The following is a 25,828-nucleotide window of genomic DNA, read 5'->3' as shown; positions in this document are numbered from 1 at the left end:
ACCAGCAGTTTGCAAACGAAGAAATGAGAGCACAGAAAAGGATAAGGGTCTTTCCCAAGACCTTGGGGTTAGCGATAGCGGAACTGGGGTTTGACCCTCAGGAGTCTGGCTTTTGAGCATGGGAGCCGAGCCCCTCCCACCCCCCTTGGGCTTCCCACCCCCTCTCTGTGCGCGCAGCCAAAGCTCAATTATCTGCCTGTGGATTATCTGTAGCTTTTTCATTCCATTCCAAGCTGACTTTTCCTGCCATGCAATCCAGCTCATTAGTTGGCAGGGGGCTCGGGGACTTAGAACTAATCCTAATATTAAGTAAAGAGCAAAGCATAATTAGGAAGATAAATCTTCTGGGGGGAAAAATGTATGTAACAGACTCCAAAGTCAAGCATGGGTAATTTTTCCCATCTCCTAGATGATCTACACCACTGTTCTCCTTTTCTAGCAGATAACTATGGGATGATGATAGATTTAAAAAAAAAAAAAACAACTTTTTTTTTTCTAATTAGAAGGGAATGTGTTCTCATCGCACAACTTTTAGGAAATTGTGCGTACTATGAAGAAGAGAAAACTCACAACGCCAGCATGCTAACAAAGAACACTCTTAACCATTTCAGTGGGTACTTTTTTCGGTGCCTTTTAAACACAAATACCTAAATACTATATGTGAATTCTTATAAGCTGCTTTTTTCCACTTCATATCATATGGAAAAATACGTGTCAGAAACATTGATGAACACCATCATTTTAATTGGCTCCATTTGGCCTTCGAGAACTCAAGGAGAACTCATAGGGATGTGGCGTAATTGGTTTCATTCAGATCCGGCTATGAGAGTCACGATTGCCACCTACCTCCCATCATTTCCTAGCTCATTCATTCAGCAAACCTGCCAGATGTTGGGATAAAAAGAAAAATGAGATTCAGTTCGGATCCCTGAAGAGTCCATGGTCTCGTGTCAGAGACTCTGCATCGATGTTTTTGTCTGGCCCAATTTCATTGTCTTCTGCGGTCCCCTCCTTCCTTGCCTACACAGGCTAAGAAGTAGCTTTGTCACTGGAAGTGGTCAGGTCTTATTTGCTAACCCTCCCCCACTTCCAGTCCCTTCCCTTTATTTTTTTTCTTTTTGGCCTCTGGGTTTAACAGTAGCATAAAACTAATTTATAGCTCTTGCCAGGAAGAGGACAAATTTTCATCTCAGCCCGTCATGCGAAAAGCACTAGAACAAATGAATAATTGTTGACCCGCGCTACCTATTAGAGACGGTGCTGGGGTCACCTCGTTTGTTGTTTTAACACATGAAATTAAGGGCCCTGGTGAGGCTTTCCACGGGGACTGAATTGGTAATGAGAACATCGTCTTTGGGGGTGACCTCTCCTAGTGCCATGTTCCTGGCGGGGAGGGGGATGGAGCCTCACCCACCATGACTGTCCCCCTATCCCCTGAGAAGGGCAGATTCTGCCTGTGTCCACTTTTGATTGTAGGTTCAGAGCCATTTTAGCCCAGGGTCCTTAATAATTAGCATATGCCTGTAAAGCAATTAGAATAGGCTGGATTCTGTGTGACGTGTTGAGGGGACATGGCCATTGACTTTGCTGTTTTGGCCATCAGGGAGCTCACCAGAACCTGCCATATGTGAAGCCATATGTTTCTGCAATAGAAGAGTTCATGGAGAGAAGCAGGCTGTGCTCTCTTCAGTATCAAATGGCTTGAGTTGTAGGAAAAGGCTTGTGCAGGGGGTGACTCTTGAAATGGGCCAGAAACAATAGATGAGGACTGGGTGGTGGACAGATGAGAGGAAAGTGCTCCTGGAGGATGGAGAAGAGCTTGACCACGGACAGGAGCTAGTCTTCGCCAACTGATGAGGCCTCAGCAGAGGAACGAGAAATAAGGCCGGGCAGGAACCGTACAATCTGATTACTGAGAGCTCTGAAAGCAAGACCGGGGTGGGGGCAGACATGGTGGCAGAGGGTTTCACAACACTTTCAATCTGTTCCATATCCTGGATATATGACCATGATACCAAGGCTCTATTGAATGCCTTTTAATATGAGTATCTAAAATGATGACAAATTGTCATAATTGTCATATGTGTGTGTATAGAGCAGATGCACACAACAGGGGCTCAACAGGTATTTTAGTAACATGTTAAACTAGTCATCCTTATGCCCTCTTTCCAGTCAAGAGCTATGGCCTTGAATCATCACTAGCATTTTTTAAAAATTTTTTCAATGTTTATTTATTTTTGAGACAGAGAGAGACACAGCATGAACGGGGGAGGGTCAGAGAGAGAGGGAGACACAGAATCTGAAGCAGGCTCCAGGCTCTGAGCAGTCAGCACAGAGCCCAACGCAGGGCTTGAACTCACGGACCGCGAGATCATGACCTGAGCCGAAGTCGGACGCTCAACCGACTGAGCCACCCAGGCGCCCCATCACTAGCATTTTTAAAAGTGTTCTCATACCTAGTGTTTCAGGTAATCTTGAGCACAGGTAAGGTCACCCAGTCGCCCAGTTGATGACATTTGCTGGCCGGTATTCCCTATGTTCCAGGCATTGGTCTAGGCCAGCAGATGAAAACGTTAAAGGACAGCAAGGCTGAGTTTCAGTGGAAATTGTGCCTGTCCATGCTGACTCTGGAAGATACAGGCAGCAGGAAGGGAAAATGCTTTTCCTAGAGATTGGGATATCATGCAGGAGAATCAACCAGAGAATTAGTACAAAGAGTAAGAAAATTCAATAAAGTGGCAGGGTTATAGGAGCCTAGTTTCTTCTAGCCACTGGGCCCTGACCTGATGACAGTAAGGTTTATAGGGCTAGATCTTTTGGATTGTTGAGTACAGTCCTTGGGCAGAAAGAAGAGTAGCGAAAGCTTCCGGACTGTTAGGATAATTCTCAACAAAGGCATTCGTACACTAGCCAGGGAGGCCACTTTTGCTATTACGAGGAGCCACAGTTCATGTCTTGAAATAGGCAGGGGAGGGGGGATGCTGTGGGATAATGCAGTATTCTAAAACGGAGATCAGAAGCCTTGGTGAGCCTCGCGAAACCCTCCGGGTCCTTCCTGTTCTGTATTCCGCACGCTGCCATCCCACAGACCGACTGGAGCCATTATTAAAGGACAGTGTGAAAATGTGAAAAGAGAATCAGCGCGGACAGAGGGGAAATTGGTAGAAATTATAAACAGTACTTTGCTTCAGCCCGTATGAATACGTGTCTGCTTTCTCTAAAAACGATGAATGAACAAAAGGAATCTCAGAAAAGTAGAAAATCCGAACACATGAGTTGCTAAGAAGCAACAGACATCGTGGTCACTCCCTCCTCTCCCAGAGCTCTCCCAGGATGCAACCACTGGGCCAGATGGTTTCAGAGGGATTCTTTACCAAGATCTTTACCAAACAAATGACCTTCATCCTGCTTAAATAAAATAATAAAATTTAATGAAGATAACACAAAAAGAAAACCCTAGGCTAATCTCATGAGTATCATTGTAAAAATCTGAATAAAATGGTAGCAGGTCGTCTATAGCAGCAGCATGTGGAAAGAATTATATCCCTAGGCCAGAAAGGGTTCATATCAGGAATGTAAGGATGTTTCAATATTTAGAAAGCTATGAAATGATTCACCATTTAAATAGGTCAAAAAGATCTTCCTTGATGTTGAAGAGACATTTGATAAAGTGAAAAATGAGAGAAAAGTATCTAAATCATGTATCTGGTTAAGGGACTCACATCCAGAATACGTAAAGAACTCTTACAACTCGTCAACAAAAAGGCAGCTAACCCAATTTAAAAATGGACAAAGGAGAAGTGTTGAATCACTATATGGTACGGCTGAAACTAATATTACGCTGTATGCTAATCAAGCAGAATTTACATAGAAACTTAAAAAAATGGGTAAAGGATTGGAAGGTGCATTTCTCAAGAGAAGATATATAAATGGCCAACAGGCACGTAAAAAGATGCTCAGCATCACTAGCTCTTAGGGAGATGCAATTCAAAACCACAATAAGAAACCACACCCCCTAGGATGGGTACAGTAAAAAAGATGATAAGCATTGGTGAGGATACGGGGAAATTGGAACCCTCATACACTGCTGGTGGAGATATAAAATGGTGCAATTGCTTTGGATGACATTCTGACAGAAGGTTAAACACGGAGTTACCCTATAACCCACTAAGTACATACCCAAGAGAAGTGAAAACTTACGTTCACACAAAGACTTTTACAAAAATGTTTATAGCAGTATCATTCATAATAGCTGAAGGCTGGAAAAAAGCAAATGCCCATCAACTGACAAATAAATACACGAAATGTCGTATATATCCACTCAAGGAATATTATTTGACAACAAAAGGAATGGAGTATTAACATGTTCCAACATAGATGAATCTTGAAAACATTATCCTAACTGAAAGATGCCAGTCACCAAAGACACAACTTGTATGATTCCATTTGTATGAAATGTCCAGAGTAGGCAAATCCTACAAAGTCGATTAGTGGCTTCCGGGGGCTGGGGGGCTGGGGGGAGAAGGGAATTCAGGGCTCTCTAATGGGTATGGGGCTTCTTTTGAGGGTGATGAGAATGTTCTAAAATTAGCTTGTGGTAATGGTTGTGCAACTCTCTGAAGATATGAAAACCAACTGAATTATACACTTTCGAAGGTGTATGAAGTCTATCTTAATAAGACTTATAAGCAATAGAACCAGACAGAAACTTCCTTAACGAGTAGGCCGGTATCATTTATAATGGGCAACCTCGGGAAACATCACTGAAACCTGGAGCAGATCAAGAATGCTCACTGTACTCTTATTCTTTAAGATTCCACAGCAAGTAGCCAAAGCAATTTGACAGGAGAAAAAATGAGAGGTATAAAGATTCGGAAAGGAAAGGACTAACTGGAAAATTACCGTAAACAGTAAAGAACTCAGTAAAGCACAGGTTTAATAAATATAAATTAATAGTTTTCATATGTTCAAACACAAACTAGTTATACACATTAAAAACAATACCTAGGAATACAGTTTACGAGAAACATTCACAAGCTATAAGGGAAAAAAAAGTTTAAAATGCTACTGAAGGACGCAAAGAATTGAATAAATAAAAAATATGATCTATTCAATAGGATGGTTCACTATGACAAACATGTTGACATTCCATAAATTTAAGAAGACCATCACAAATGCGTGATTGGGTTAAAATAGGTTAAACACAACCAAACAAGTTGATTTGAAAAGTTTATATATATAAAAAAAAAAAAAGCACGCGACTATAGTCAGGACATTACGGAAAAGTGAGTGGCAGTGAACGAGACTAGCTGACCGACTTGTTTTAAAACCAAGAATGAGTTACAGTAATGGAAGCAATGTGGTTCTGCTGTGTGACAAAACAAATAGGCCAGTGGAACAGCACAGAGTTCAAAAATACACTCAAATAGATATGGGTCTATTTAGTACACTTAGTAGAACAGAAAGTCACCACTGCATATCATTAGAGAAAAGACTCTCCAGCTCTCCTAATGAGTTTTAAAATCTGCATCTCCGTTGATCCACAGAAGTGAGCTGAGAGAGAGCATATGGACCATATGGTTGATATGGACCTGGGGAAGATAGTGTGTGTAGAAAAGTCAGGACATGGCAGTGACCTGCTTAGGCCGTTGGCCAGATGCCACATGGCAGCAAGAACTCTTTTTTTTTTATTTTATTAAAAAAAATTTTTTTTTAACGTTTATTTACTTTTGAGACAGAGAGAGACAGAGCATGAACAGGGGAGGGGCAGAGAGAGAGGGAGACACAGAGTCGGAAGCAGGCTCCAGGCTCCGAGCCATCAGCCCAGAGCCCGACGCAGGGCTCGAACTCACGGACCGCGAGATCGTGACCTGGCTGAAGTCGGACGCTTAACCGACTGAGCCACCCAGGTGCCCCGGCAGCAAGAATTCTTAATAGTTGTGTCATTATGGATAGATGAAAACAACTAGAAAGGATGCCCGCCAGATCCAACCATCGACGGCACACAGGTTTTCTGTGTATCAGCTCACAAAGGCTAATTATTAAAATTTCAAGAATCTTGTGAGCTGATTATGAAGTGCACCCATTGTTAAAATTAAATTATGTAAAATAATTAAATAAATTATATTAAGGACAATGGTAATACGGGACAGTTGGGTGGCTCAGTTGGTTAAGCATCCGCCTCTGATTTTGGCTCAGGTTGTGATCTCGTGGTTCCTGAGATCAATCCTGCATTGGGCTCTGCGCTGGCGGTGTGGAACCTGGTTGGGGTTCTCTCCCTCCCTCTCTCTCTCTCTCTCTCTCTCTCTCTCTCTCTGCTCCTCCCCCCCACGCTCTCTCTCTCTCTCAAAATAAATAAAACTTAAGAAAAAAAAAAGAACAAAGGTAATAAATACTCCAAACTCATCACTTCCTGATTATTTTGCTTACATGTATTCTTGAGGTCATTCACATATCAATAGATCTGTATTTGTATCTTTGTATGGTGGAAATACGAAATAATGGTAAACATCCTCTCCCAGCTTCATGAAAAATGACACATTGGTAGCTTGAAATTAACTACGGTGGGGGCATTTATACCATGGAAATTGGCAAATGCTGGAAACCAGGGCTCAATTTTCTGGGTTTTTGATTGTCTAGACTAAAGAAATCGATGGAGAAAATGTTAATAAGGCAAAGTAAACTTAAAAGTGCGTTGTGTTACTTTGTGTGGGATAGCACACAGTGTTGGGAAGTTTAGTACTCTAAAATCATTATTCAGTTCAGCCAGGAGGTTGTTCCCGTCACTGATGAGTGAGTGATATTCTGACATTTACCTTTGTGGTTTCACTTGCGTCTCATTAACATAAAAGCAACTGTCAACCAACAGTCATATGGAAATCACACGTATTCATCAGTGGTGTGGTGGCTTCTCATTGTAATCTGATTTTATTAAGTAGTGGCTGAATTGCACCCATAGGTTGCCTAGGGGTACAAGAATTCAGCAAACCCTGCGAAGGCATTCTGCTCGGCTGTGTGGAATTTACAACTAGAACTATTGCATATTTTATTATTGTATTAAAATTGTGTCACGCATCCTTTATGTTACTAAACCTGTGTACATATGTGTATGCAGGCTTCTCCCCCCTCCACAAGAGCTGCTTGTTAAATATCTACCAGAATATCACTTCGTTGGCCCCTCAAAACTTGGACACAATTGTGGGCAAAAGCAGGGAATCTTTAGGTTGGCTAACGTTAACTTTCCACTCTTGATGGAATGGGAACCTAAAATATGTATTAAGTTCAGTTACAGTTATTACACACCTCAGATTATGAATATGTTTAAGATTTCTAACCGTTTCTCATCTGAAAGAGCCTAGTTGAGTAAGGGTCCTCTGAAGCCAGAGTGTCCTCTGTCTACACCTCCAGTGGTATGTCCCACATGGTGAATGAGGGGGCTTCCAACCCACTTGTGACAATATTGATGGTCCCTTCCTGCTCCTGACTCATAAAAGAAGTCGATGAGGGTCAATGAGTCCTGAAGTGGACATAAATCCTGAGACTACCCTGTATAACCTCTGACCTTTTAGTGGCTGTTGCCTTAAAATAATTGGCTGAGCTGCCGGGCATTAGGGTGGGAGAATGGGCATGTTGGGGGCTCCGCAGAACCGAGACCTTTAAATGGACCCCATAATTCTCATTCCACACTTAAGGCTACACTGGAAATTTATAGACTATGGTCTGGGAATCTTTGCAGGCCCTAGACATGTTTTTTTGCGCCTGTAGATCTAGGAAATGAGTATCTCTTGACATTGTAACAAACACCCCAGATAAATAGTATATGCCCGCTGAAGATTGAGAGCTGTGCCTCATGGAGAAATTTCCAGGCGTGAGTCCTGACCAAGGGCAGAATCAGCGGCTTCGTGATTGTGAGGAGAGTATCAGTAATTTGGCCCATCTTCTTGTAGCCTGGCTGAGACTTGAATCGGGGAATACAGGGGCTGAAAGGTGCCCAAACTGCTTACGCAGGAAGGTCGTACCTGTGGACTGATCTTGTAAACTGTTTATGTTATTAAAAAAAATCAGGGGTGCCTGGGTGGTTCAGTTGGTTGAGCATCTGACTCTTGATTTCAGCGTGGGTCAGGATCCCAGGGTGGTGGGATCCAGCCCTGTGTTGGCTCTGTGCTGAGTGTAGAGCCTGATTGAGACTCACTCTCTCTGTCTCTCTCTGTCTCTGTCTCTCTCCCCCTCTGTCCTTGTCCCTGATTCATGCATGCTGTCTGTGAAAAAAAAACCAAACAGGTAAGACTGTATCTGCATATCACTATTTAATGCTCTTCTTATAGAAAAATAGAGTCACATATTTTGCATTGAAAATATACTAGAAGTACAGATACCAGAATATTAATTGTGTCTATCTCTGGGTGGGATTATGGGTAACCTTTTTCTTAGTGGTTTTCTATATGTACTGGGTTTGTAATTAGAAAAATGTTATTTTAAAAATAATGTGTGTGTCTGTGTGTGTGTGTGTGAGAGAGAGAGAGAGAGAAGGAGGGAGGGATGGAGGGGAAGTACAGCAAGAACAAAACCAAAAGCACTTCCATTTACAGCTTCTGTCGGCAGCCAAGCCCAGGGCTCCCTACCTGAGCTGGTCCTGACCCACAGCACCCAAAGTGCTCAAGCCAGTGCGGAATCCTGGGGCAGCGGCTGAAGGCATAATTCAGCAGGGGCGGCTGAGAAGCCTTCAGCTTAGCTCATGATGGCTAGTGTTCTGGACCTTCCCAGGAGACTGAGCTGTGCGTCCTCCCGGGAGACGCCGGGGTCCCCCACTTGCTAGCCCCATGTCCACCTTCCAGGGGAGGTGAGAGACGGGCAGGCCCAGCCCTGTCTAGGGTGCGTGGGGTTGCTCCATAACGGCCAGTCGGCTGAATGGATGGATGAACTTCTGCTTCGCTCCGGAGTCAACAGCACCTGGGTGAGGAATGGTTTGCACCAGGAGCTCACATCTGTCTCGACTCTTGTGTGTGTTACCGAGCTGATATAGTGCTGCCACAAACCACTCTGGATACTTAAAATCTGGGAGGCATTTTTCAAACTCTGCTACCAGCAGCTGGTGTTTAGTGGCTTAGACGTGGGGTTTTGATGTGCCCTGGAATCAGAGCAAATCACCCTCTGGAAATAGAAAAATGCTGTGACATGGGCCAATGAAGGACTGGAATTTGAGCCCAGCATTTGCCTGGAGCTAGTTGATTTCTCCATTTCTAAGCTTGAAGTCAGAGGCAGCCCCTTAGAGAAATAATATGCTGCTATACTCTGTGACTGCTGGGAGTCTAGAATTGATAATCGGCGAGAATGGTTGCTTTGAACAAATTCTACTGCTGAAATTTGGCCATCATTGTCACTGCTGATTCAGTTGCAGGCAGCTCTGGAGATAAGAGGCAACAAATTTCCCCTGGGCCCTCCGGTTCATGGTCTCCATGGAACTTTTAGTTAAAACGAGGGTCTGCACGTACAGCACCTGAAAGGGCCTGGGAAAGACTTTCCAGAAATCAGGCACGGAGTCAGAAAGAAAGGGAATGCACGACTGGCGTGCTCATATCCTTCTGGCTGGCTTCCACGAGAATATGGGTAAAGAACTATTCTGGTTATGCCCAAGAGAAGTAAGATAGGGAAGAAGTTAAGAGCATGGGGGTTCGAATCCCAGTGGAGCTGCTCATATGCTGTGCCACCTTGGGCAAGCTACGTAACCTCTCTGAGCTTCACCTGTAAAATTAGGCCAATAATAAAACTTCTGTCATAGGGCAATTTTAATAATTAAAAGAGAGATTCAGGGACCTTAGCACCTTGCCTGGTATAGAGTCGTTGCTAATCAGTGTTAGTGGTAGTGACGATGATGCTGATTCTCTGAACTTAGTGAAGCAGGATAGTTGGAAGGGATGGAGGTAGAACTGTACTGTGTACATGTAATCTGACCATGGCGGGGGCGGGGGGCAGTGACCATTTCTTAAGGGAAATGAATGTTTTCAGCCTAACTAGATCTTGAAAACTGTAATTAGGCTCTGTTGATAGCACAGACGCACAGACAGACGTTCCGGAAAGGTACTTCTAATGTCCTTTAAGTGAAACCTTGTGGGGGACATTTTCTTTGTGCCTCGGGAAACGGCTTGGGGATCTCAGGGCTGTGAAGCCACCGCGTGGGACAGGAGATGACTGCCTTCTGTTGTCGCGCAGGTTTCTCTTCCCAAGGGCTCCCAAGCCCTTCCTCTCCGGGAGCTGGCTGCTTTGGGGCTTTACTCCTGCTCCTCGTGTGCATCAACCCCTACTGACCTCAGAAGGGCTCAGAAGTCATCTTGGAGAAAGTCTTCCAAAGGGCAGCCGATTCTGTCTCCGGGGAACCAGAGGGCGTTCAGCCTGTCCCGCTGCCAGAGGCTTCGGGGCCCGAGGGCGCCTCCACGCTAGAGCCCCGTGGGAAGGTACCATCTGGACTTTCAGGAGAGTTCTTAGCTATCAACGTGGGAGGGACACGTCACCCGGGCGTGGACGCCGAGGACACATTCAGAGAACAGGGCCACACTCTCCCCGTGTGCTCCTTTTAGCCCAGAGCCTCTCCTCCAGAGGACACCTCCCGTCACCCGTGCAGACGGAGACAGAAGTGAGTCACGTGTGAGCCAACACAGGCACTCGTGAGACGGAGCTGCTGGCAGATCCCCAAGAAACGTGGCCTGATCGCTCACAAGGCAGGACCAAGCCTCGGAATCTGTGCCACTTGCTGGTTTCCATAGGGTGTTCACTCGCGTGATCTCGTTTTCGTTCTCCCCCAGCCCCCGGAGAGAGGTCTAAGCCCTGCGAGGCTATGTGATGGATGAGAAAACAGAATCGGAGAGGTGGTAAGACTGGCCCAAGGCCCCACAGCTAAGACAGGGCAGGGTGGTGGCCAAGTTGTGGCTCCGTTCCTAGTTTATACTTTTCTCTCCCCTCCCCCCCGCCCCCGAAAGAGGTTCAAACCAGTAGTTGCTAAAGAGCTTTCCCCAAGAACCCGTGGCACTTTGTTCACAGCCTGCCATTAATCCTTACAGGCATTCTGGAGCAGCGGGTGGCTAACATTATCATGATTATACCGATCGTTATCATGATACGGGATCACTAGGACCGGGGTATGGCTTCCTTAATGCCACGCTTCTCTGTGACACGCATGTGTACGTACATACACATACATACATATATACCCGCGTGCACCCACACCCCCCTCAGCACCACACATACACCCCTACGCTAAAGAGCAACCTGGCGAGACAGCTAAGTGCTAAGAACGAGGCCTGAGGCCCCAGGACTCGGAAGCAGGAATGCCCTGGGATTTTTTCTGATGCTCCAGTGATACAAAAGCCTTTGCAGATGACACAACACAGGGCGTGGACACAATCGGAGAAAGTTTTGGGGGTCGTCACAGGCTCGACTGCAGGTAGCAAATAAACATGCTGCGCCTCTCCCGGGCGGGAAATGTAAGGCCACAGACTGTTCTGGGGAGTAAAGGAAAACTGTGTACGGAGGCCCACCCATGCCTTCCAGGCTCCTGTAGGGGCGGCTGGGAAGTAAGAGAGCCCCCGGGCCTTGCTGTCGGTACCTTCCGCTCTCAGAAGCAGATTGGCTAGACCCAGACGGAGCATGTGAGCCTGCCCACCCCCCCCCCCACCCCCCAGGACCAGGTCCTGGCACACTGCTGGCCTCAGCTCTTTACTTGGTGACGCTGTCATGCAGGTGAGAAGGGCAGAGGTAGAGTGTGGGAAGGAGGCTGTTTGGGAGCAAGAGACAAAGCCCCAGACCTGGTGCCAGGGAACCCGAATGTTATGGTCTGAATGTTTTTGTCCCCTCCAAATTCGTATGTTGAAATCCTAATGCTCAGTGTGACGGTGTTAGGAGGTGGGGCCTTTGGGAGGTGTTTAAGTCGCGAGTGGAACCATCATGTGTGGGATTACTGTCTTATGAAGGAGGCTCTGAAGAGCTCCCATGCCCCCTATGCCATGTGAGGACCCATGACCCAGAAGAGGGCCCTCATCTGATCACGCCGGCACCCCGACCTTGGCTTCCAGCCTCTAGAACTGTAATAAGTTGCTGCTGTTGCTCAGATGCCCTGTCTGTCGTACTCTGTTATAGGAGCCCGAATAGACTAAGACACTGGAGCACAGTGTTCCTGGGTCTTGCATCGGAGGCCCCTTCCGCCAGCTTCCTGATGACAAGCCCGTCTCCTCAGTCTTACAGAGCCACTCCTCTCATTTGCTTATCGTGGTTCACTCAGGCTGCCGTCACAGGATGCCATAAACTGGGTGGCTTAAGCAGCAATCTGTTTCTCAACAGTCCCGGAGCCTGAGACGTCCGCGATCCAGGTGTGGCAGGACTGGTGTCTGGTGAGAGCCCTCTTGCTGGTTTGCGGGTGGCCGTCTTGTTGTATCCTCATATGGCAGTGGGGGCGCTACACTCTCCCCTGTGAGGACACTAATCCCATCGTGGGGGCTCCACCCCAAAGGCCCCGCCTCCCGATGCCACCCCATTGGAGGTTATGGTTTCAATGTGCAAGTTTGGGGTGGAGGTACAACCGTGCATTCCCTAACACTCATCCGTCCGTGCAGAAGTGAACTGAGAGTTCAGTGGGAGAAACCGACAAGTTGTTAAGCAAGTACGTTACACGGGGGAGGTGCCATGGCATGGGGGAGGCGCTGGGTGCCAGAGGATATTTGACAGGGAAACCAACATCATCTTGGGGTGGTAGGGAAGGCTTCCCAGAAGAAGTGACCTCCCTGAGAATGAGCAAGAACTGGGAAAGCAAGGAGAAACAGGGGAGCAGACTTGCCGGCATGGGGAATAGCACGTGCAAAGGTAGGGTTGCAACCTGTAGCCTTCATTCTCTCTCACCTCCCCAGATCTCAGCTTCTCCCCACAGCACCATGCTGCTCAGAGTGTTCCAGGCTGCTGGAGGAAGTTCCAAGCGTATTTGCTCACAAAGATCTAGCAGAAATAAAAATCTGTCACTGTGGGTGCTTGCCAGGGAGGGGTTGTACTGATGTATTTCATCTTTTTGGATGTAATGGTTGTAATGGTTGATTTCAGGTGTCAACTTGGCTAGGCCAGAGTACTCAGATGTTTGGTCAAATACCAGTGCAGATATTGCTGGGAAAGTATTTGGGGGTTTTTTTGTTTGTTTTTTTGTTTGTTTTTAGTTTTTTAATGTTTATTTTTGAGAGAGAGAGAGAGAGAGAGAGAGAGAGATAGAGCCTGAGTGGGAGAGGGAAGAGAGGGAGGGAGACACAGAATCCAAAGCAGGCTCCAGGCTCTGAGCTGTCAGCACAGAGCCTGATGCGGGGCTCGAACTCACGGACTGTGAAATCATGACCTGAGTTGATGTCGGATGCTCAACCGACTGAGCCACCCAGGAGCCTCTTCTTTTCTTTTCTTTCTTTTTGGATAAGATTAAAATTTAAATCAATAGACTTTGAGAAGGGCAGATTACTCTTCATAATGTGAGTGGGCCTCATCCAATCAGTTGAAGGTCTTAAATGAAAACAGACTGACCTCCCATGAGGAGGAGGGAATTCTGCCTGCAAATTGTCTTTAGATTCAAGCCACAACATCAATTCTTTCCTGGGTTTCCAGCCTGCCACCTGCCTTGCAGACTTTGGACTTGACAGCTCCCACAATTGCATGAGCCAGTTGCTTAAAATAAATCTCTCTCTCTCTCTCTCTCTCTCTCTCTTTTGGAAAATAGATCCTATTGGTTCTGTCCTCAAAGAACCCTGACTAATACACTGGGTAAGCCCTGGCATCTTAGGTTGCCTGATTCATTTGAAAGCATTACATCTTATCCACCAGGAAAGACCAAACTTTCTGGCTTTTCCGACTGATTACAGGTATTCATACTATGATCTCAAAGGGCTGGGTAGAAAAAACACCCCTGAATTCCATTCTTGCCCCAGTTTGGAGTGAGACTCCAGAGCCCAGACAAGCTGATTAACTTCCTAGGAGTCATTTCTTCATCTGTCACACAACTGACAGAAGCTGTTAAGGTGACATGGCAGTGGGGTGGGGGTGGGGATGCTTGTAGTAAAAGGATAAGAGATACTATTTATGTAACATTTTCAAAAACCAGGACTCACATTACACGCACTGTCTCATTGAATCCTCACAGCACAGTCGTATGTGAGGAATTATCAGCAGCCCCACTCTAGAGATGAGAAAACTGAGGCACGGAGAAGCTTAGCTGTATCGCCCAGGTTCTCATGAAGCTGAGGCAGCCAGGCTGGGCTCTCCTGCTCTCCCAGTGTGCGGGGCCTGGACTGAGACCAGAAGCTGCATCTAATTTGTTTCTCTTCCATGCCATGCCATTGCACAACTCCAGGGGGCCCTCTGCTTTCACACAGACTGCAGGGACTGGTGCACGGCTGTCTGGCAAACTGGTGGCCCTGTTTCTGCTGGCCTCCTCACTTTAGGATCCTGATGCCGAGACTGGAATAAAGACAGTGAAGTGAGGTTCAACCAGAGACACCTGTTCATATCCCACCTAAAGAAGAGAGGTGTTTACAGCTGCTTATTTCCACTAACACGTGGCCTGGAAAACTATGCATATGCACCTGTCTTTGCAAGTCTCATTATAAATTAGAACGTTGAGTCACAAAACCCTTGAGGATTTAGCATTCATCTGAATGTAAATATCAGTACAGCCCTAGGCAAGCAGCCCCACTCGTGGCCACGCCCCGGAACTACTCTGCTCCTTTGGTCGCGTGCTCCAGGGTAGAGCACCAACAAAGTGCATTGCTCACTTTCGCCCGCCTGTCCTCCAGGAAGGTGGAGGGTCAGGGGACTGCTCTCTGACATCACGTGAGTTCCGCAGGGGGCTCTTTTCACTTCGGGAAGAGCCCCTGCGTGGAACTGCTTCTCACCTGCCCTGGGACAGCCAACCCAATGTGGCTGGAGAAGATCGCCGAGTGTCTGTGGGAACCACCTGTGCCTTTAGGTAGCAGCAGTAGGCACTGGTGATCACAACAACAACAACAACAACAATGTTGTGAGAGCTTATTACCGACCAGGTAATCATTGCATTGGATCGTAATATAAATCCATTGAAAGAAGGCAGTACTACCTGATGATTAGGATTGGCACTGAATTTGCACTAGACGACCAAATCCCCTTCCCGGCTACTTCCTAGCTAGTGCCTTAGTTTCCTCATAGGCAAATAGGAATAATAATCCCACCAGCCTCTTAGTATTACTGAGGATTAAATGAGTCATTTACAGAAGACACTTAAAATAGCGTCTGGATCACGGTTAGCCCTTTTATATATATATATAACGTATATTAATATTTTATATGTGGCTTTGTGTTTATATGTATTTTTTACTCCTCCTATGGCATGAGTCAGGCAGCATCGCTATTCCCATGTTAGAGATGAGAACACGATGTGGGGGCGGTCAGAGCCCCGAGCCCCCGCCCTCACGCGCTGTGCCCCGTGGGCGTCTCCTGCGTGTGTGTAGGGAACACAGCATGTGTGCTACTCACCTGCTGCAGGTGCCCGGCCCGCGTTCCCTGGCCACGCACCCTTCCCACACACGCTGGTGCCTTACCCGGCGAGTGTCTGCGACCCTGCCCCAGGGGCAGCTGTTGACACGTGATGACCAGAAATTGGGGGGAAATACCCAGATTCCTCCTTCTTAACGGGTAACTCTGAGGCGTGTCCCACGTCTCCCAGTGGGTCCCCAGGGTGACTGCGCCCCAGGTGCCGACGGCGGTAACTTGCTCATCTGTGCACCTTATGTGGCTGCCTTCCGTTTGTGGCTCACGGTCTCACTTCCCTCAGTTTACCTCCCAGATAAACTACCTCTGTTTGTGTCCTTGTCTCAGGGTTGGTTTCTGGGGATCCTCAACTAACACACATATACACACGTAGATGTATTTGTTATGTTTATGTCTGTAGTTACATTAAATAATGATGTTTTTTTAAAGCGGCAAATAAGTGTATTATTTTCCCAAGGCTGGTGTAACAAATTTAAACTACCACAGACTCGGTGGTTTAAAACAGCAGAAGCTTATTCTCTCACGGTCCTGGAGGTCAGAAATCTGGAGTTAGTGACACTAAGCCGAGCTGTCAGCAGGGCCATGTCCCTCCGGAGGCTCTGGGGGACAATCTGTCCCTGCTTCTTCCAGCTTCTGGTGGCTGCTGGCATCCCCTGGCTTGGGGCTGGGTCAGTCCAGTCTCCAAAGCCAGTGTGTTCGACTCTCTCCTCGCTTTGCCTTTGTATCATCTTCTCCTCTGTGTGTCTGTGCCGAATCTCTCCTGGCCTCTGTCTTCTAAAGATACATGTGATTGCATCTAGGGCCTACCCAGTAACGCCACACAATCTCCCCATCTCAGGAGCCTTAACCTAATCACACCGGAAAGACTTTGCCATAGAAGGTAGCATTCACAGGATCCAGGGATTAGGATGCAGACACCTCTGGGGTCCATTATCAGCCCACGACAATAAAATAGTAATTCATGCAAAAGAGTTTTACTCTTAGTCCCTGTCAGGTGCAGGTACTACGGATGCAGAGATGAATAAAGCAAGCCTTTCCCCCTGGGTGCTCATATTCTAAGGAGAGATGGACAAGAAACCCCACCTTTCCAGGGCACTAGGTAAATGCTAAACCAGAGCCGTGAAAAGGGCACGGAGAGATCAAAGAGAAGGGCACATGACTGAGCCTGTGCAAGGCGTGGAGGGCTTCTTGGAGGAGGTGCCCCTTGAGCCAAACCCTGAGGATAGGCACCTGCAGAACAGAAACTGCCAGTGACCATTCAGCACCCAATCTCCCTGTCTTCCTTCAGAAGTGTGCCTGAGTTTTGTCGGGGGCCGTCAAGTGCTTGGCCAAATAGTACATATTTCCTGCCTACCATATAGATGGGGGTGGCCATCGAGATGTAAGTGGAGGCTGATGGTTGGATTTCTGGAAAGCTCTTTAAGGGAAAGCAACCTCAGTGCATGTGCCCTTAACCCTTGTCCTTCCTTCTTACTGCCGTGTGCATGTGATGGCTCAGGCTGCCAGGGCCAGCTGTTGATCTTCTGCAACACTGAGAAAGGAAGTGAGAGGCCGGCATAGGAAGGCTTAGAAGGCCGGCCCCCGAGGGCCTGTGTGGTTACCATGCTATCGTGGGCCTGCCTGCCTGCCTCCAGCCTGCTTTAACATAGCAACACGACCAGTCGTACGTGAGCCGCTGTTTTGTTGTTGTTACCGTTTGCTGTTTGCACTTGATTTCCAACAGACCCAAGGTGGGAAGAGCATGTCAGGAAGAAAGGAAGGACAGTGGGCACCAATTCACAGAGGCAGGAGGAAGTGGGCGTGTCTGGGGGGCATGGCTGGGATGGGGGCGTGTGTGGGGAGAGGTGGCCGTCGGGGAAGAGTCGGGCGACCGAGGGCCTCTACAGGAAATCCATAATTCCAAATTTAAGAAAAAAGTAGCAAAAGGGAACTTTGGAGGGGGGGACTGAGGAAAATTAGATAAGAGAGAATTTCCCAGAAGTTGGTATTCAGGAGAAAGTTATTTCTCAGGTGGCCACACAGTTGGCCGCTGTGTGTTCAAGGGTGAAACAGGCCTTATATCCAGTCAGCAGAGCCCCTGCCTGGGCCTGCATTTCAGAGGCCCGCCCCGGGCTGCACCCACCCACAGGGCAGAGTCCACAGGGCCTGCACCCTGCAGGGCCCCCACTCAAGAACATATCATGCCACCAGTACAAACCTTAAGCCAAAGGGGGTGGTCAGGAGGCTCTGTTTGTGGGGGCAGAGGGGCGGGGTGGATGAAGCTTCCATGTGTGGGCTGGGCGTCCACACCTACGCAGGAGTGGCCCCTGCGGTATGGGATGAAGCCGGGGGTAGGTTGAGAAGGGGTGTGGGCTTTGGGCCAGGGGCGGCCTCCCCTCCCTCCCGCAACTACATTCTGGTGAGGAGCTCCTCGGAGTCCAGGAATCGTGAACTTGAGCTTGGGCTTCCAGGTTGTCACAAGGTCATGTGTGGAAAGGTGGGAAAATAGAACATATTTTGTCTAACAGCGTGATAGTTTGATTTACGACTTCAAAGTGCGGAGACATATGATATGAGGGCTTCCCTATGCCCCGGGCCTCACAAATATCGGGGGCTGGCCTGCTCAGAATGACAGCGTGAATGATTCCAGAGTACTTCTGAGCGGCAACAGTGCCCTGCCCCCACTACCTCCTCCATCCCCTCTGCCAATATCAAAATTACCCTGCTGCAGAGAGCAGACTCCGCCTGGGAGTCTCTGGGTTTCCTGGGGCTTCTTGCCCTGATGCTGGGGCCCTTGGAGTAGACTTAGCAGGGAACAGCTCAGCTGTGGGGCTTATTCCTGTCGTGTGACTGTTGATCTAGTTTTCTAGGAGGCTAACCCCTCCCTCCGGGCCTTCTCTCTCTCCTCCTGGGACTCTCCCACCACGATCTGTGGTCCCTCCCCTGTGGTCCCCTCTCTGCTTCGTAAATATATATGCGTGCAATTATGGGTTGAATTGTGTTCCTGAAAAAGATGTTGAAGTTCTAACCCCAGGTGCCTGTGAGTGTGACCTTATTGGAAATAGGGTTTTGGAAGGTGATCGAGTTAAAACGTGGTCATTAAGATGGGCCCTAATCCAATATGACTTGGTGTCCTTATAAAAAGGGGAATTTTTGGACACAGAGACAGACCTCTACAGAGGGAAGATGATGTGAAGACACAGGGAAAGCACCATTTACAGGCCAAGGAACTCCTGAGGCCACCAGAAACTAGGAGAGAGGCATAGGACAGATTCTCCCTCACAGCCCTCGGGAAAAACCAGCCCTGGGGACCTCTTGATCTGGGACTCCCAGCCTCCAGAACTGTGAGACCACACATTTCTGCTGTCAAAGCCACCCGATTTGTCGTACTTTGTTCTGGAATACAGGGACTAGTTGCCCAAACACAGCATGCGACATCGATTTGATTTCTTGTCTCCCCGTCTAAGCTGTCAGCTTCCTAAGGGCCCAAACCACAGTGTCCCAGGACCTAGCACAGTGCCTGGCATATAGTAGGCAGTCAAAAATACATTGGTGCCATAAGAACAATTTGACTTCAAAGTGCAAAAGTACTGGAGAGAACTTTAACCGTCATCCTGATTAACCACAACAGATGCAAATTAGAAGCGAGTGTTCTTTCAATGACTCTGTGGCCCTCTTAATCGTCTCATCACCTAGTTATGGCCCCCCGGGAAATACCTGTTCCTGAGTTTTGCTTTGCTGATCTACGAGTATGAGGCAGAAAAGCAGTGAGGCGGGGGTGGGGGGAGGAATTCCATTTTGCAAGCTGGGTGGGAAGAGAGAGCCCGGACCCTCGTTCACTGTGATACACCTGGACGTTCTTTTCCACGCACTGAATCGATTTCGGGTGCTTATCTCGCAGCACCACCCGCCACGAAGCGGGGCTGAGGGCCTGGGGAAGAGCCAGGAGTGATTTATGGGGCCCTCGGCGGCGGTTCCAGGGAATGCATCATAGCCGTGTGTTCCTGGCTCAGACTACACGCCTTTGCTCTGGGGACACGTGTTCCCCACCGCAAGCGACAAGCGGAACCCAGGGCGTCTCAGAGGAGTCCGGCTCCAGGGGCTCCTGGTCCAAACTCCCAGAGCTAGTCCTGAGACCTGAGAGGTGAATATATTTCTCCAGTAATTCATTATTTTTTTAAGTATAGTAGGCAGCATACTGGGTCATGTAAAAACACACTGTGCTAAAAGGAATTATCTTGTCATTAAATAAGCTGCATTTGAATGTGAATCTTTTCTGAGCTAAGCTGCAGCTCTGAATTACTACTCAACAGTGATCAGTGCCTTGAGAAAGCGAGCTTCAGTTTTCATTGCCAAATATACGTATGATAACTAGGAAAAAAGGCAAAAATAATAAATAACAAATAAATAATAAAATAATAAATGGTAAATAATAAATTAAAATAATGATAAATTTTAAAAGGCAATCAATAATGATTACCCCTGGACCATGAGATTATGGGTGATACAAATTTTTTTATATTTTTATTTTCCAAATTTTGAAAATTAACATGGTTTTTAAAAAATTTTTTTAATGTTTATTTATTTTTGCAAGAGAGAGAGAAGGCGGTGGAGAGGCAGAGAGAGAGGAAGACACAAAATCTAAAGTAGGCTCCAGGCTCTGAGCTGTCAGCACAGAGTCCGATGTAGGACTTGAACTCATGATCTGTGAGATCATGACCTGAGTCAAAGTCGGACGCTCAACTGAGTCACCCAGGCACCCCTATTAATTTCTTTTATTAAAGTACAGAGGAAGACTGGAGGTCATGGGTCCTCCATGGCAGTCTACACTTGGGTCACCCTGGAGAGGCACTGGGGACTCTCTTAATCCCCCTCTGGACAGTCAGCAAATTTGGTTTAACTGGTCCCTTCTGCTATAGATTAAAGTGGTTAGTCCTGGGGCGCCTGGGTGGCTCAGCCGTTTAAGCATCTGACTTCAGCTCAGGTCATGATCTTAGGGTTCCTGAGTTCGAGCCCCGCATGGGGCTCTGTGCTGACAGCTCAGAGCCTGGAGCCTGCTTTGGATTCTGTGTCTCCCTCTCTCTCTGCCTCTCCCCTGCTCACACTCCGTCTCTGTCTCTCTCAAAAATAAATAAGCATTAAAAAAAAATTACAGCGGTCAGTCCTTATTTGAACCTCAGTAGACTGCGGGTACCTTATTCCATAGTAGCCCTGGGTCTACTTGCATAATAGAATGACAACTCATATTTGCATGATGCTTCAGAGTGGCGGTTTCCCAGCTCAAACTGCACAATTGAATTGTCTGAGGAGCTTTGCCAGCCCAGCCGTAACCCCAGAGTACTGACTTAATTGGTCTGGGGTGGGCACCGCTTTTGGAATCATGCAAAAGCTCCCCAGCGACTCTGATACACAGCCACTGCTGAAAATCACTGCTTCCGAGTTTTTAAATCACTTGTCCACCATTTCAGCTGATTCTTGGGGCCGCTGTCGGCAAGGCGAGTCTGCTCTAGTTTCCCTGGCAAGTCTTTTTATAGGCACTCCTTGAGAAACCTTAAATCTCATTCTACCTCTGGAGTTTTTCCAATTTTCTTTCTTTCCTTTTTTTTTCTTTTCCGCGGAAGCTATGATTGATATGCCTTCCAGCTTTAAAATTCTTCAATTATCTGGATGTAGACTCTTGACTCTAGAGAGCTTGGTCTCTTCTGTGATTCCCAAAGCCCTGGAAACATTTTGGTCTCAAAATCTTCGCTACCCAAAGACAATGGGAAGCCTTTCCAGCTTCTGACCACCCAGAATTGTCCTACCGTCCCTTTTAGGCAGAGGCCAAAAGACGTGAATGTGTTCTGGGGAGGCAGGGACTGTGAAAGTGACCATCTGGTGGCTTCATCCTAGAGACATCCTAAGACAGTATAGTGAGTGGTGCTGAATCATAACAGAAGGAGTGGGCCTGTCTCACCCGAGGCCTGGGTCCCGACCTGTGACCTTGGGCAAATTGCTTACTGGTGTTGAGCTTCAGTTTTCTCCTCCGTCGTAACACGGGGATGATGTTTTATGGCTCACAGAGTAAACTCTACAAAGTTCAAAGATATACTTTCATCCCTGCGGTCGTCACACAACCTAAGTCGGGGCAAATTTTTACATCCCATTTTACCAACTAGGCAAATTTGACTTAAGGACATTTAAGTGACTCGTTCAAAATCACACAAATAGCAAGCGACAGACCTTGGTTTTGAAGTCAATTCCTATTAGTTCCAAACCCTTTATTTGTTTCACTACGCCATGTTAAGTTCCCTAAAAGTGTCAATAATGTCCCCAGCCCTACAGGGTTGTTAGTAGGATTGAATGTGATAAGGCCAGGCAGCAGGCAGGGGACCTGCCTGTCGTTTTGTCAATAAAGTGTTGCTATTAATAAAAATAGAGTAAGGACAGGCCCCCTGCCACTCACCTGTCTCTTACCATATTCTTCCTTCCCTCTGTAAATCTTGAGTGTTGGTTTTTGTTTTGTATTTTGTAATGCAAGCACCTGACTGTAGCTTTCATTGCCTAAGCATTCGCTTCAAAGATGACTATTTCAGATAAACACATTGCCAGCCAAACAACCAGATAACCGGCCAGGCCACCTGCCCCTCGGAGGCCCCTTTGTTTTAGAAATCTTGATTTTTTTTTTTTTTTTTTTTTAAATTTTAGTTAGTTAACATACAGGGCAATACTGGTTTCGCGAGTAGAATTCAGTGATTCTAGTCACATACACACAACACCCAGTGCTCATCACAAGTGCCCTCCTTAGTACCCATCCCCCATCTAGCCCATCCCCCACCCACCTTTCTCCGTCAAACCCTCAGTTTGTTCTCTATCATTAAAAGTTGTTGATTTTGATGACTGACCATTTGGACCACTTGTTTTTTGTCTTCCCATGCTTTAAGTTCCTGCTTTTGTGTTTTAAAATCAGTAATTAAGAGTGAGTCCTGAAACCCTAGACCCCACTTGAACAACCTCAGTAAAAGCAGGACCCAAGCAGACCTTGGGCTAAGGTCTCCCTCCCCCTCCCTCTCTCCCTCTACGTGACCCGCTGTGTGGTCCCAGAGTGCTATGTAATTTCCAGGTCCTATAGGTGATAAACCTTTAGTTTTTCAGTTTCCTGATGGTTATAGCTACGGGCATCTTGCAGTCCTAGTAGGACCACAAAGGCCAGTCCGATCACAACCTTGGTTATTGATAGGCTGAGATTGGCACACCGCACTCTCCCACACTCGAGAAGCTCCAAAGGTCTAAGCCTGCTCTCATGTGACTAGAGCAGAGTCTCTGGGGGTGGGACCCAGGTTTGGCATTTTTTACTTTTTTTTTTTTTTTAAAGCTTCTTAGATGGGCCCAACGTGCGGGCCGAGCTGAGAACCACTGTCAGAGCAGGTGCTGGCTTTCTCTGCAGCCCCTGCCCACCCCACCCACGCCACGGAGCCTGGCACACAAAGAGGTGCTCCGTGGTTTGGGGACACAGTGGACTGGAATTGGCCAATCCAGACTTAGATCCTGAGAGACAGGGATGTATTCTCTCTGTGCCTCGGATTCCTCATTTATTAGGAAACAAAAATAGGAAAGCAGGCCATGCTGTGCTGTCTCAGGGGAGGGCTGAGAGGCGAGTAAGAGAGTTACCGTGTGGGCTCCTGTGCTCACGTTCGTGAGGCTGGAATGTTGTGCAGACAGGTAAGGTGGTAGGACCGTGTTCTAGGCGCTTAATAAATATTTATTGATTTTTCACAAGCTCTTACTTACCCATCTTTTCTTCACCCTTAAATATGAAGCCGGGGGAAATAAAGAAGAAATATAATTGCACCTCACACTTCAGGACTCCCCGGGCATCTCACATTAATAGGGCCTCTTCAGCCATCCTCTAAGTGCTAATAATTCCTGGGCGTTTTGATGGTAGCACTTTCTCCCAGAGATGAATTGACCCCAGCTAAGAGCCCAGCTCCTTCCCAAATCTCATTACAATCAGGCTTGATGGCAGGCAGGCTTCAGGATGTAACAAAATTAGAGCTTTTAAATCATTATCTCGACGCCGGGAGCATCACACTAATAAACGGGAGTGAAGATGCAGGAGAAAACGCAGGGAAGGCACAGCGGCCTCCACGCCCGGAGCCTCCCTCCTGCCACACTCCCCACCACAAATCACCGGGAGGGAAACCGATGGCCCCAAACCAAAGCCGGGGGCGGGGGGGGGGGGGCCCCCCGCTCCCAACCGGGAAGGGAGGTGCTCAGCATCGCCTCATCACCAGGGAGGGGCTTAGATCTGAACTGACCTTTTCACTTCTTTGTAAATTACTGCTCCAGATGACCCACTTCTCCCAGCTCGCTTTTCTGCCGAAGGTACCAGTTGGGGAAAGTAAGAAAGCCCATGTCTCTTAGGACACGTCTTGGTGACCGAGAGGTGACACGGGAGGCAGTGCTTTCTGCGGCTGCACCTGTCTGCCCGCGTGCTGCTTTCCCAGGCTTCCGAGCTGTCTCGTGTGTTCGTTTGTTCCGCAAACATGGGTACTCACCTGGCACCCGTCAGTGGCAAGGCGCCAGGTGGACCCTGCGGGGCAACCAGAGATAGAAGCCTGGTTCTATCCAGGCTAGAAGCTTCTAGATAGAAGCTTCTCCATTCTGCCTGTCTCCCCCGTCACCTCTGTGTTTCCCACCGCCCAGCCCCCTCCGCAGCGTGGATCCTGGTCATTTCTGGATGTCGTGACACCTCTAATGGGCCTCCCATCCATCCTTCCCCAAGGCGGTCATTGCTACTAACATGCTGAAGACACCTCTCCCTCTTAATCCCCCACCGAGGAGTTCCCAAGGGTCGAGCACAGGGACCCTTCTCCTTCTCCGATGTCACACCTGCTCCAGTGACACACGCTCTCTGGACCTTTGTCATTATCCTGCTTTGGCTGCAGGATGGCCCTTCTTCCTGCTCTCTTCTCGCTCCCTGGATTCATCCTGGAAGTCCCCACCTTGCTTCTAGACACCCCCCTACGCCCGCAACGCACACAGAGGAAGCCCAGGACCCTCAGCATTCATGAGGCTCTGACTTCCTCTCTCTGGCCCTCAGTGCCCCAGCCCTGCAGCTTTGTTTCTTGCTTTCTCCTTAGCCCCTGCCCAGCAGATGTTTTCCCCTGAGCCTTGAAGGGCTCGGCCTAGGAATGTTCTTTTCCTTCAGATTCTAGGTCACGTGTCACTTTTTTAAGAGAAGGCTTTCCTAGATGACTCAGTCCATAGAAGCTTGTTTTAATTCTCTGTAGAGCATTTAACATTACCTGACATATTTACTTGGGGTTTTTTTTTTTTTTTTACTTCCTGTCTGGACTAGATGGAGATCAAGCCCGTGAGGCCAGGGACCTGTTTACCTCATTCACTAATGCATCCCCAGTGCCTAGGACAGTGTTTGGCATAGAGTAGGTGCTAAATAAATATTTGAATGATTTTTTTTTAACGTTTATTTATTTTTGAGACAGAGAGAGACAGAGCATGAACGGGGGAGGGTCAGAGAGAGGGAGACACAGACTCTGAAACAGGCTCCAGGTTCTGAGCTGTCAGCACAGAGCCCGACGTGGGGCTCGAACTCACGGACCGCGAGATCGTGACCTGAGCCGAAGTCGGCTGCTTCACCGACTGAGCCACCCAGGCGCCCCGAATGATTGAATGATTGAATGAATGAATAGATGGGTGGATCAGTAGCCTTCCCTGCAAGCCCTCCTTGACTCTCCAAGCTATGCTATTAAAGACACTCTGTGCCTTCTCCTCTTATTCCCCTCAGGTCTGTGTTGTAGGCTTTATTGCACGTTAATGGGTTGTCGCAACATCGCGGTGCCTCACACAGTTGACATCATTAAGTACCTTTCTTCACGCTGAACATGGGCTTGCCCCCCAGGAGCCTATGATCCCACAGGAGAGGGAGGGCATGCTTGGAAAGACCTTAACTCTCTGTGTGAGTTGTAAGGGAAGAGAGGAAGCGACGTGGGCTGCCAGCTTCCCACATTCCTGGGGTGACAGGTACCCCCAGGCATCCCCAGGCACCCGTGTGATCTCAGGATCCCCCAGGACTGTTGCTGGGAGGCATATGACTGGACTGGGACGAACTCAGGGCACAAGAGGTGTCCATAGAGTAACCAGCAGTCTTAAGCTCTTACTCAGTACCAGCTCTTTTCTCCCCCGTCATGGTTACCAGTATTTCAGTTTTGTTCATGGCAGCTTAGTGACCACTTCCTGGTCTGAGCCACTGAGTCACTGTTCTTTGTTTTCCCAGCCCTTCTTAGCAGTTCTGGGTGGCCGTGTGACCCAG

The 25,828-nt window shown here is 47.8% G+C and overlaps 2 protein-coding genes across 2 annotated transcripts in view; one reads left to right on the top strand and one right to left on the bottom strand.

Moving 5' to 3' along the window:
- LOC122209164 overlaps positions 1–10,943 on the top strand; it is a 65,172-nt gene extending 54,229 nt beyond the window's left edge. The window contains exon 5 of the mRNA XM_042920926.1: positions 10,210–10,943. Within this exon, the coding sequence (XP_042776860.1) occupies positions 10,210–10,645 (436 nt within the window). The 3' untranslated portion in view covers positions 10,646–10,943. The remainder of the gene's footprint in view (positions 1–10,209) is intronic.
- The window catches only part of SIAH3 (siah E3 ubiquitin protein ligase family member 3), a 68,243-nt gene that overhangs the window by 18,680 nt on the left and 23,735 nt on the right, over positions 1–25,828 (bottom strand). The gene's annotated exons all lie outside the window — the stretch shown is intronic.

This window comes from Panthera leo, chromosome A1 (assembly GCF_018350215.1).
Source record: "Panthera leo isolate Ple1 chromosome A1, P.leo_Ple1_pat1.1, whole genome shotgun sequence".
Classification (NCBI taxonomy): Eukaryota; Metazoa; Chordata; class Mammalia; order Carnivora; family Felidae; genus Panthera; species Panthera leo.
The sequence above is the reverse complement of the archived record's forward strand: the minus strand, read 5'-3'. Positions and strand labels throughout refer to the sequence as shown.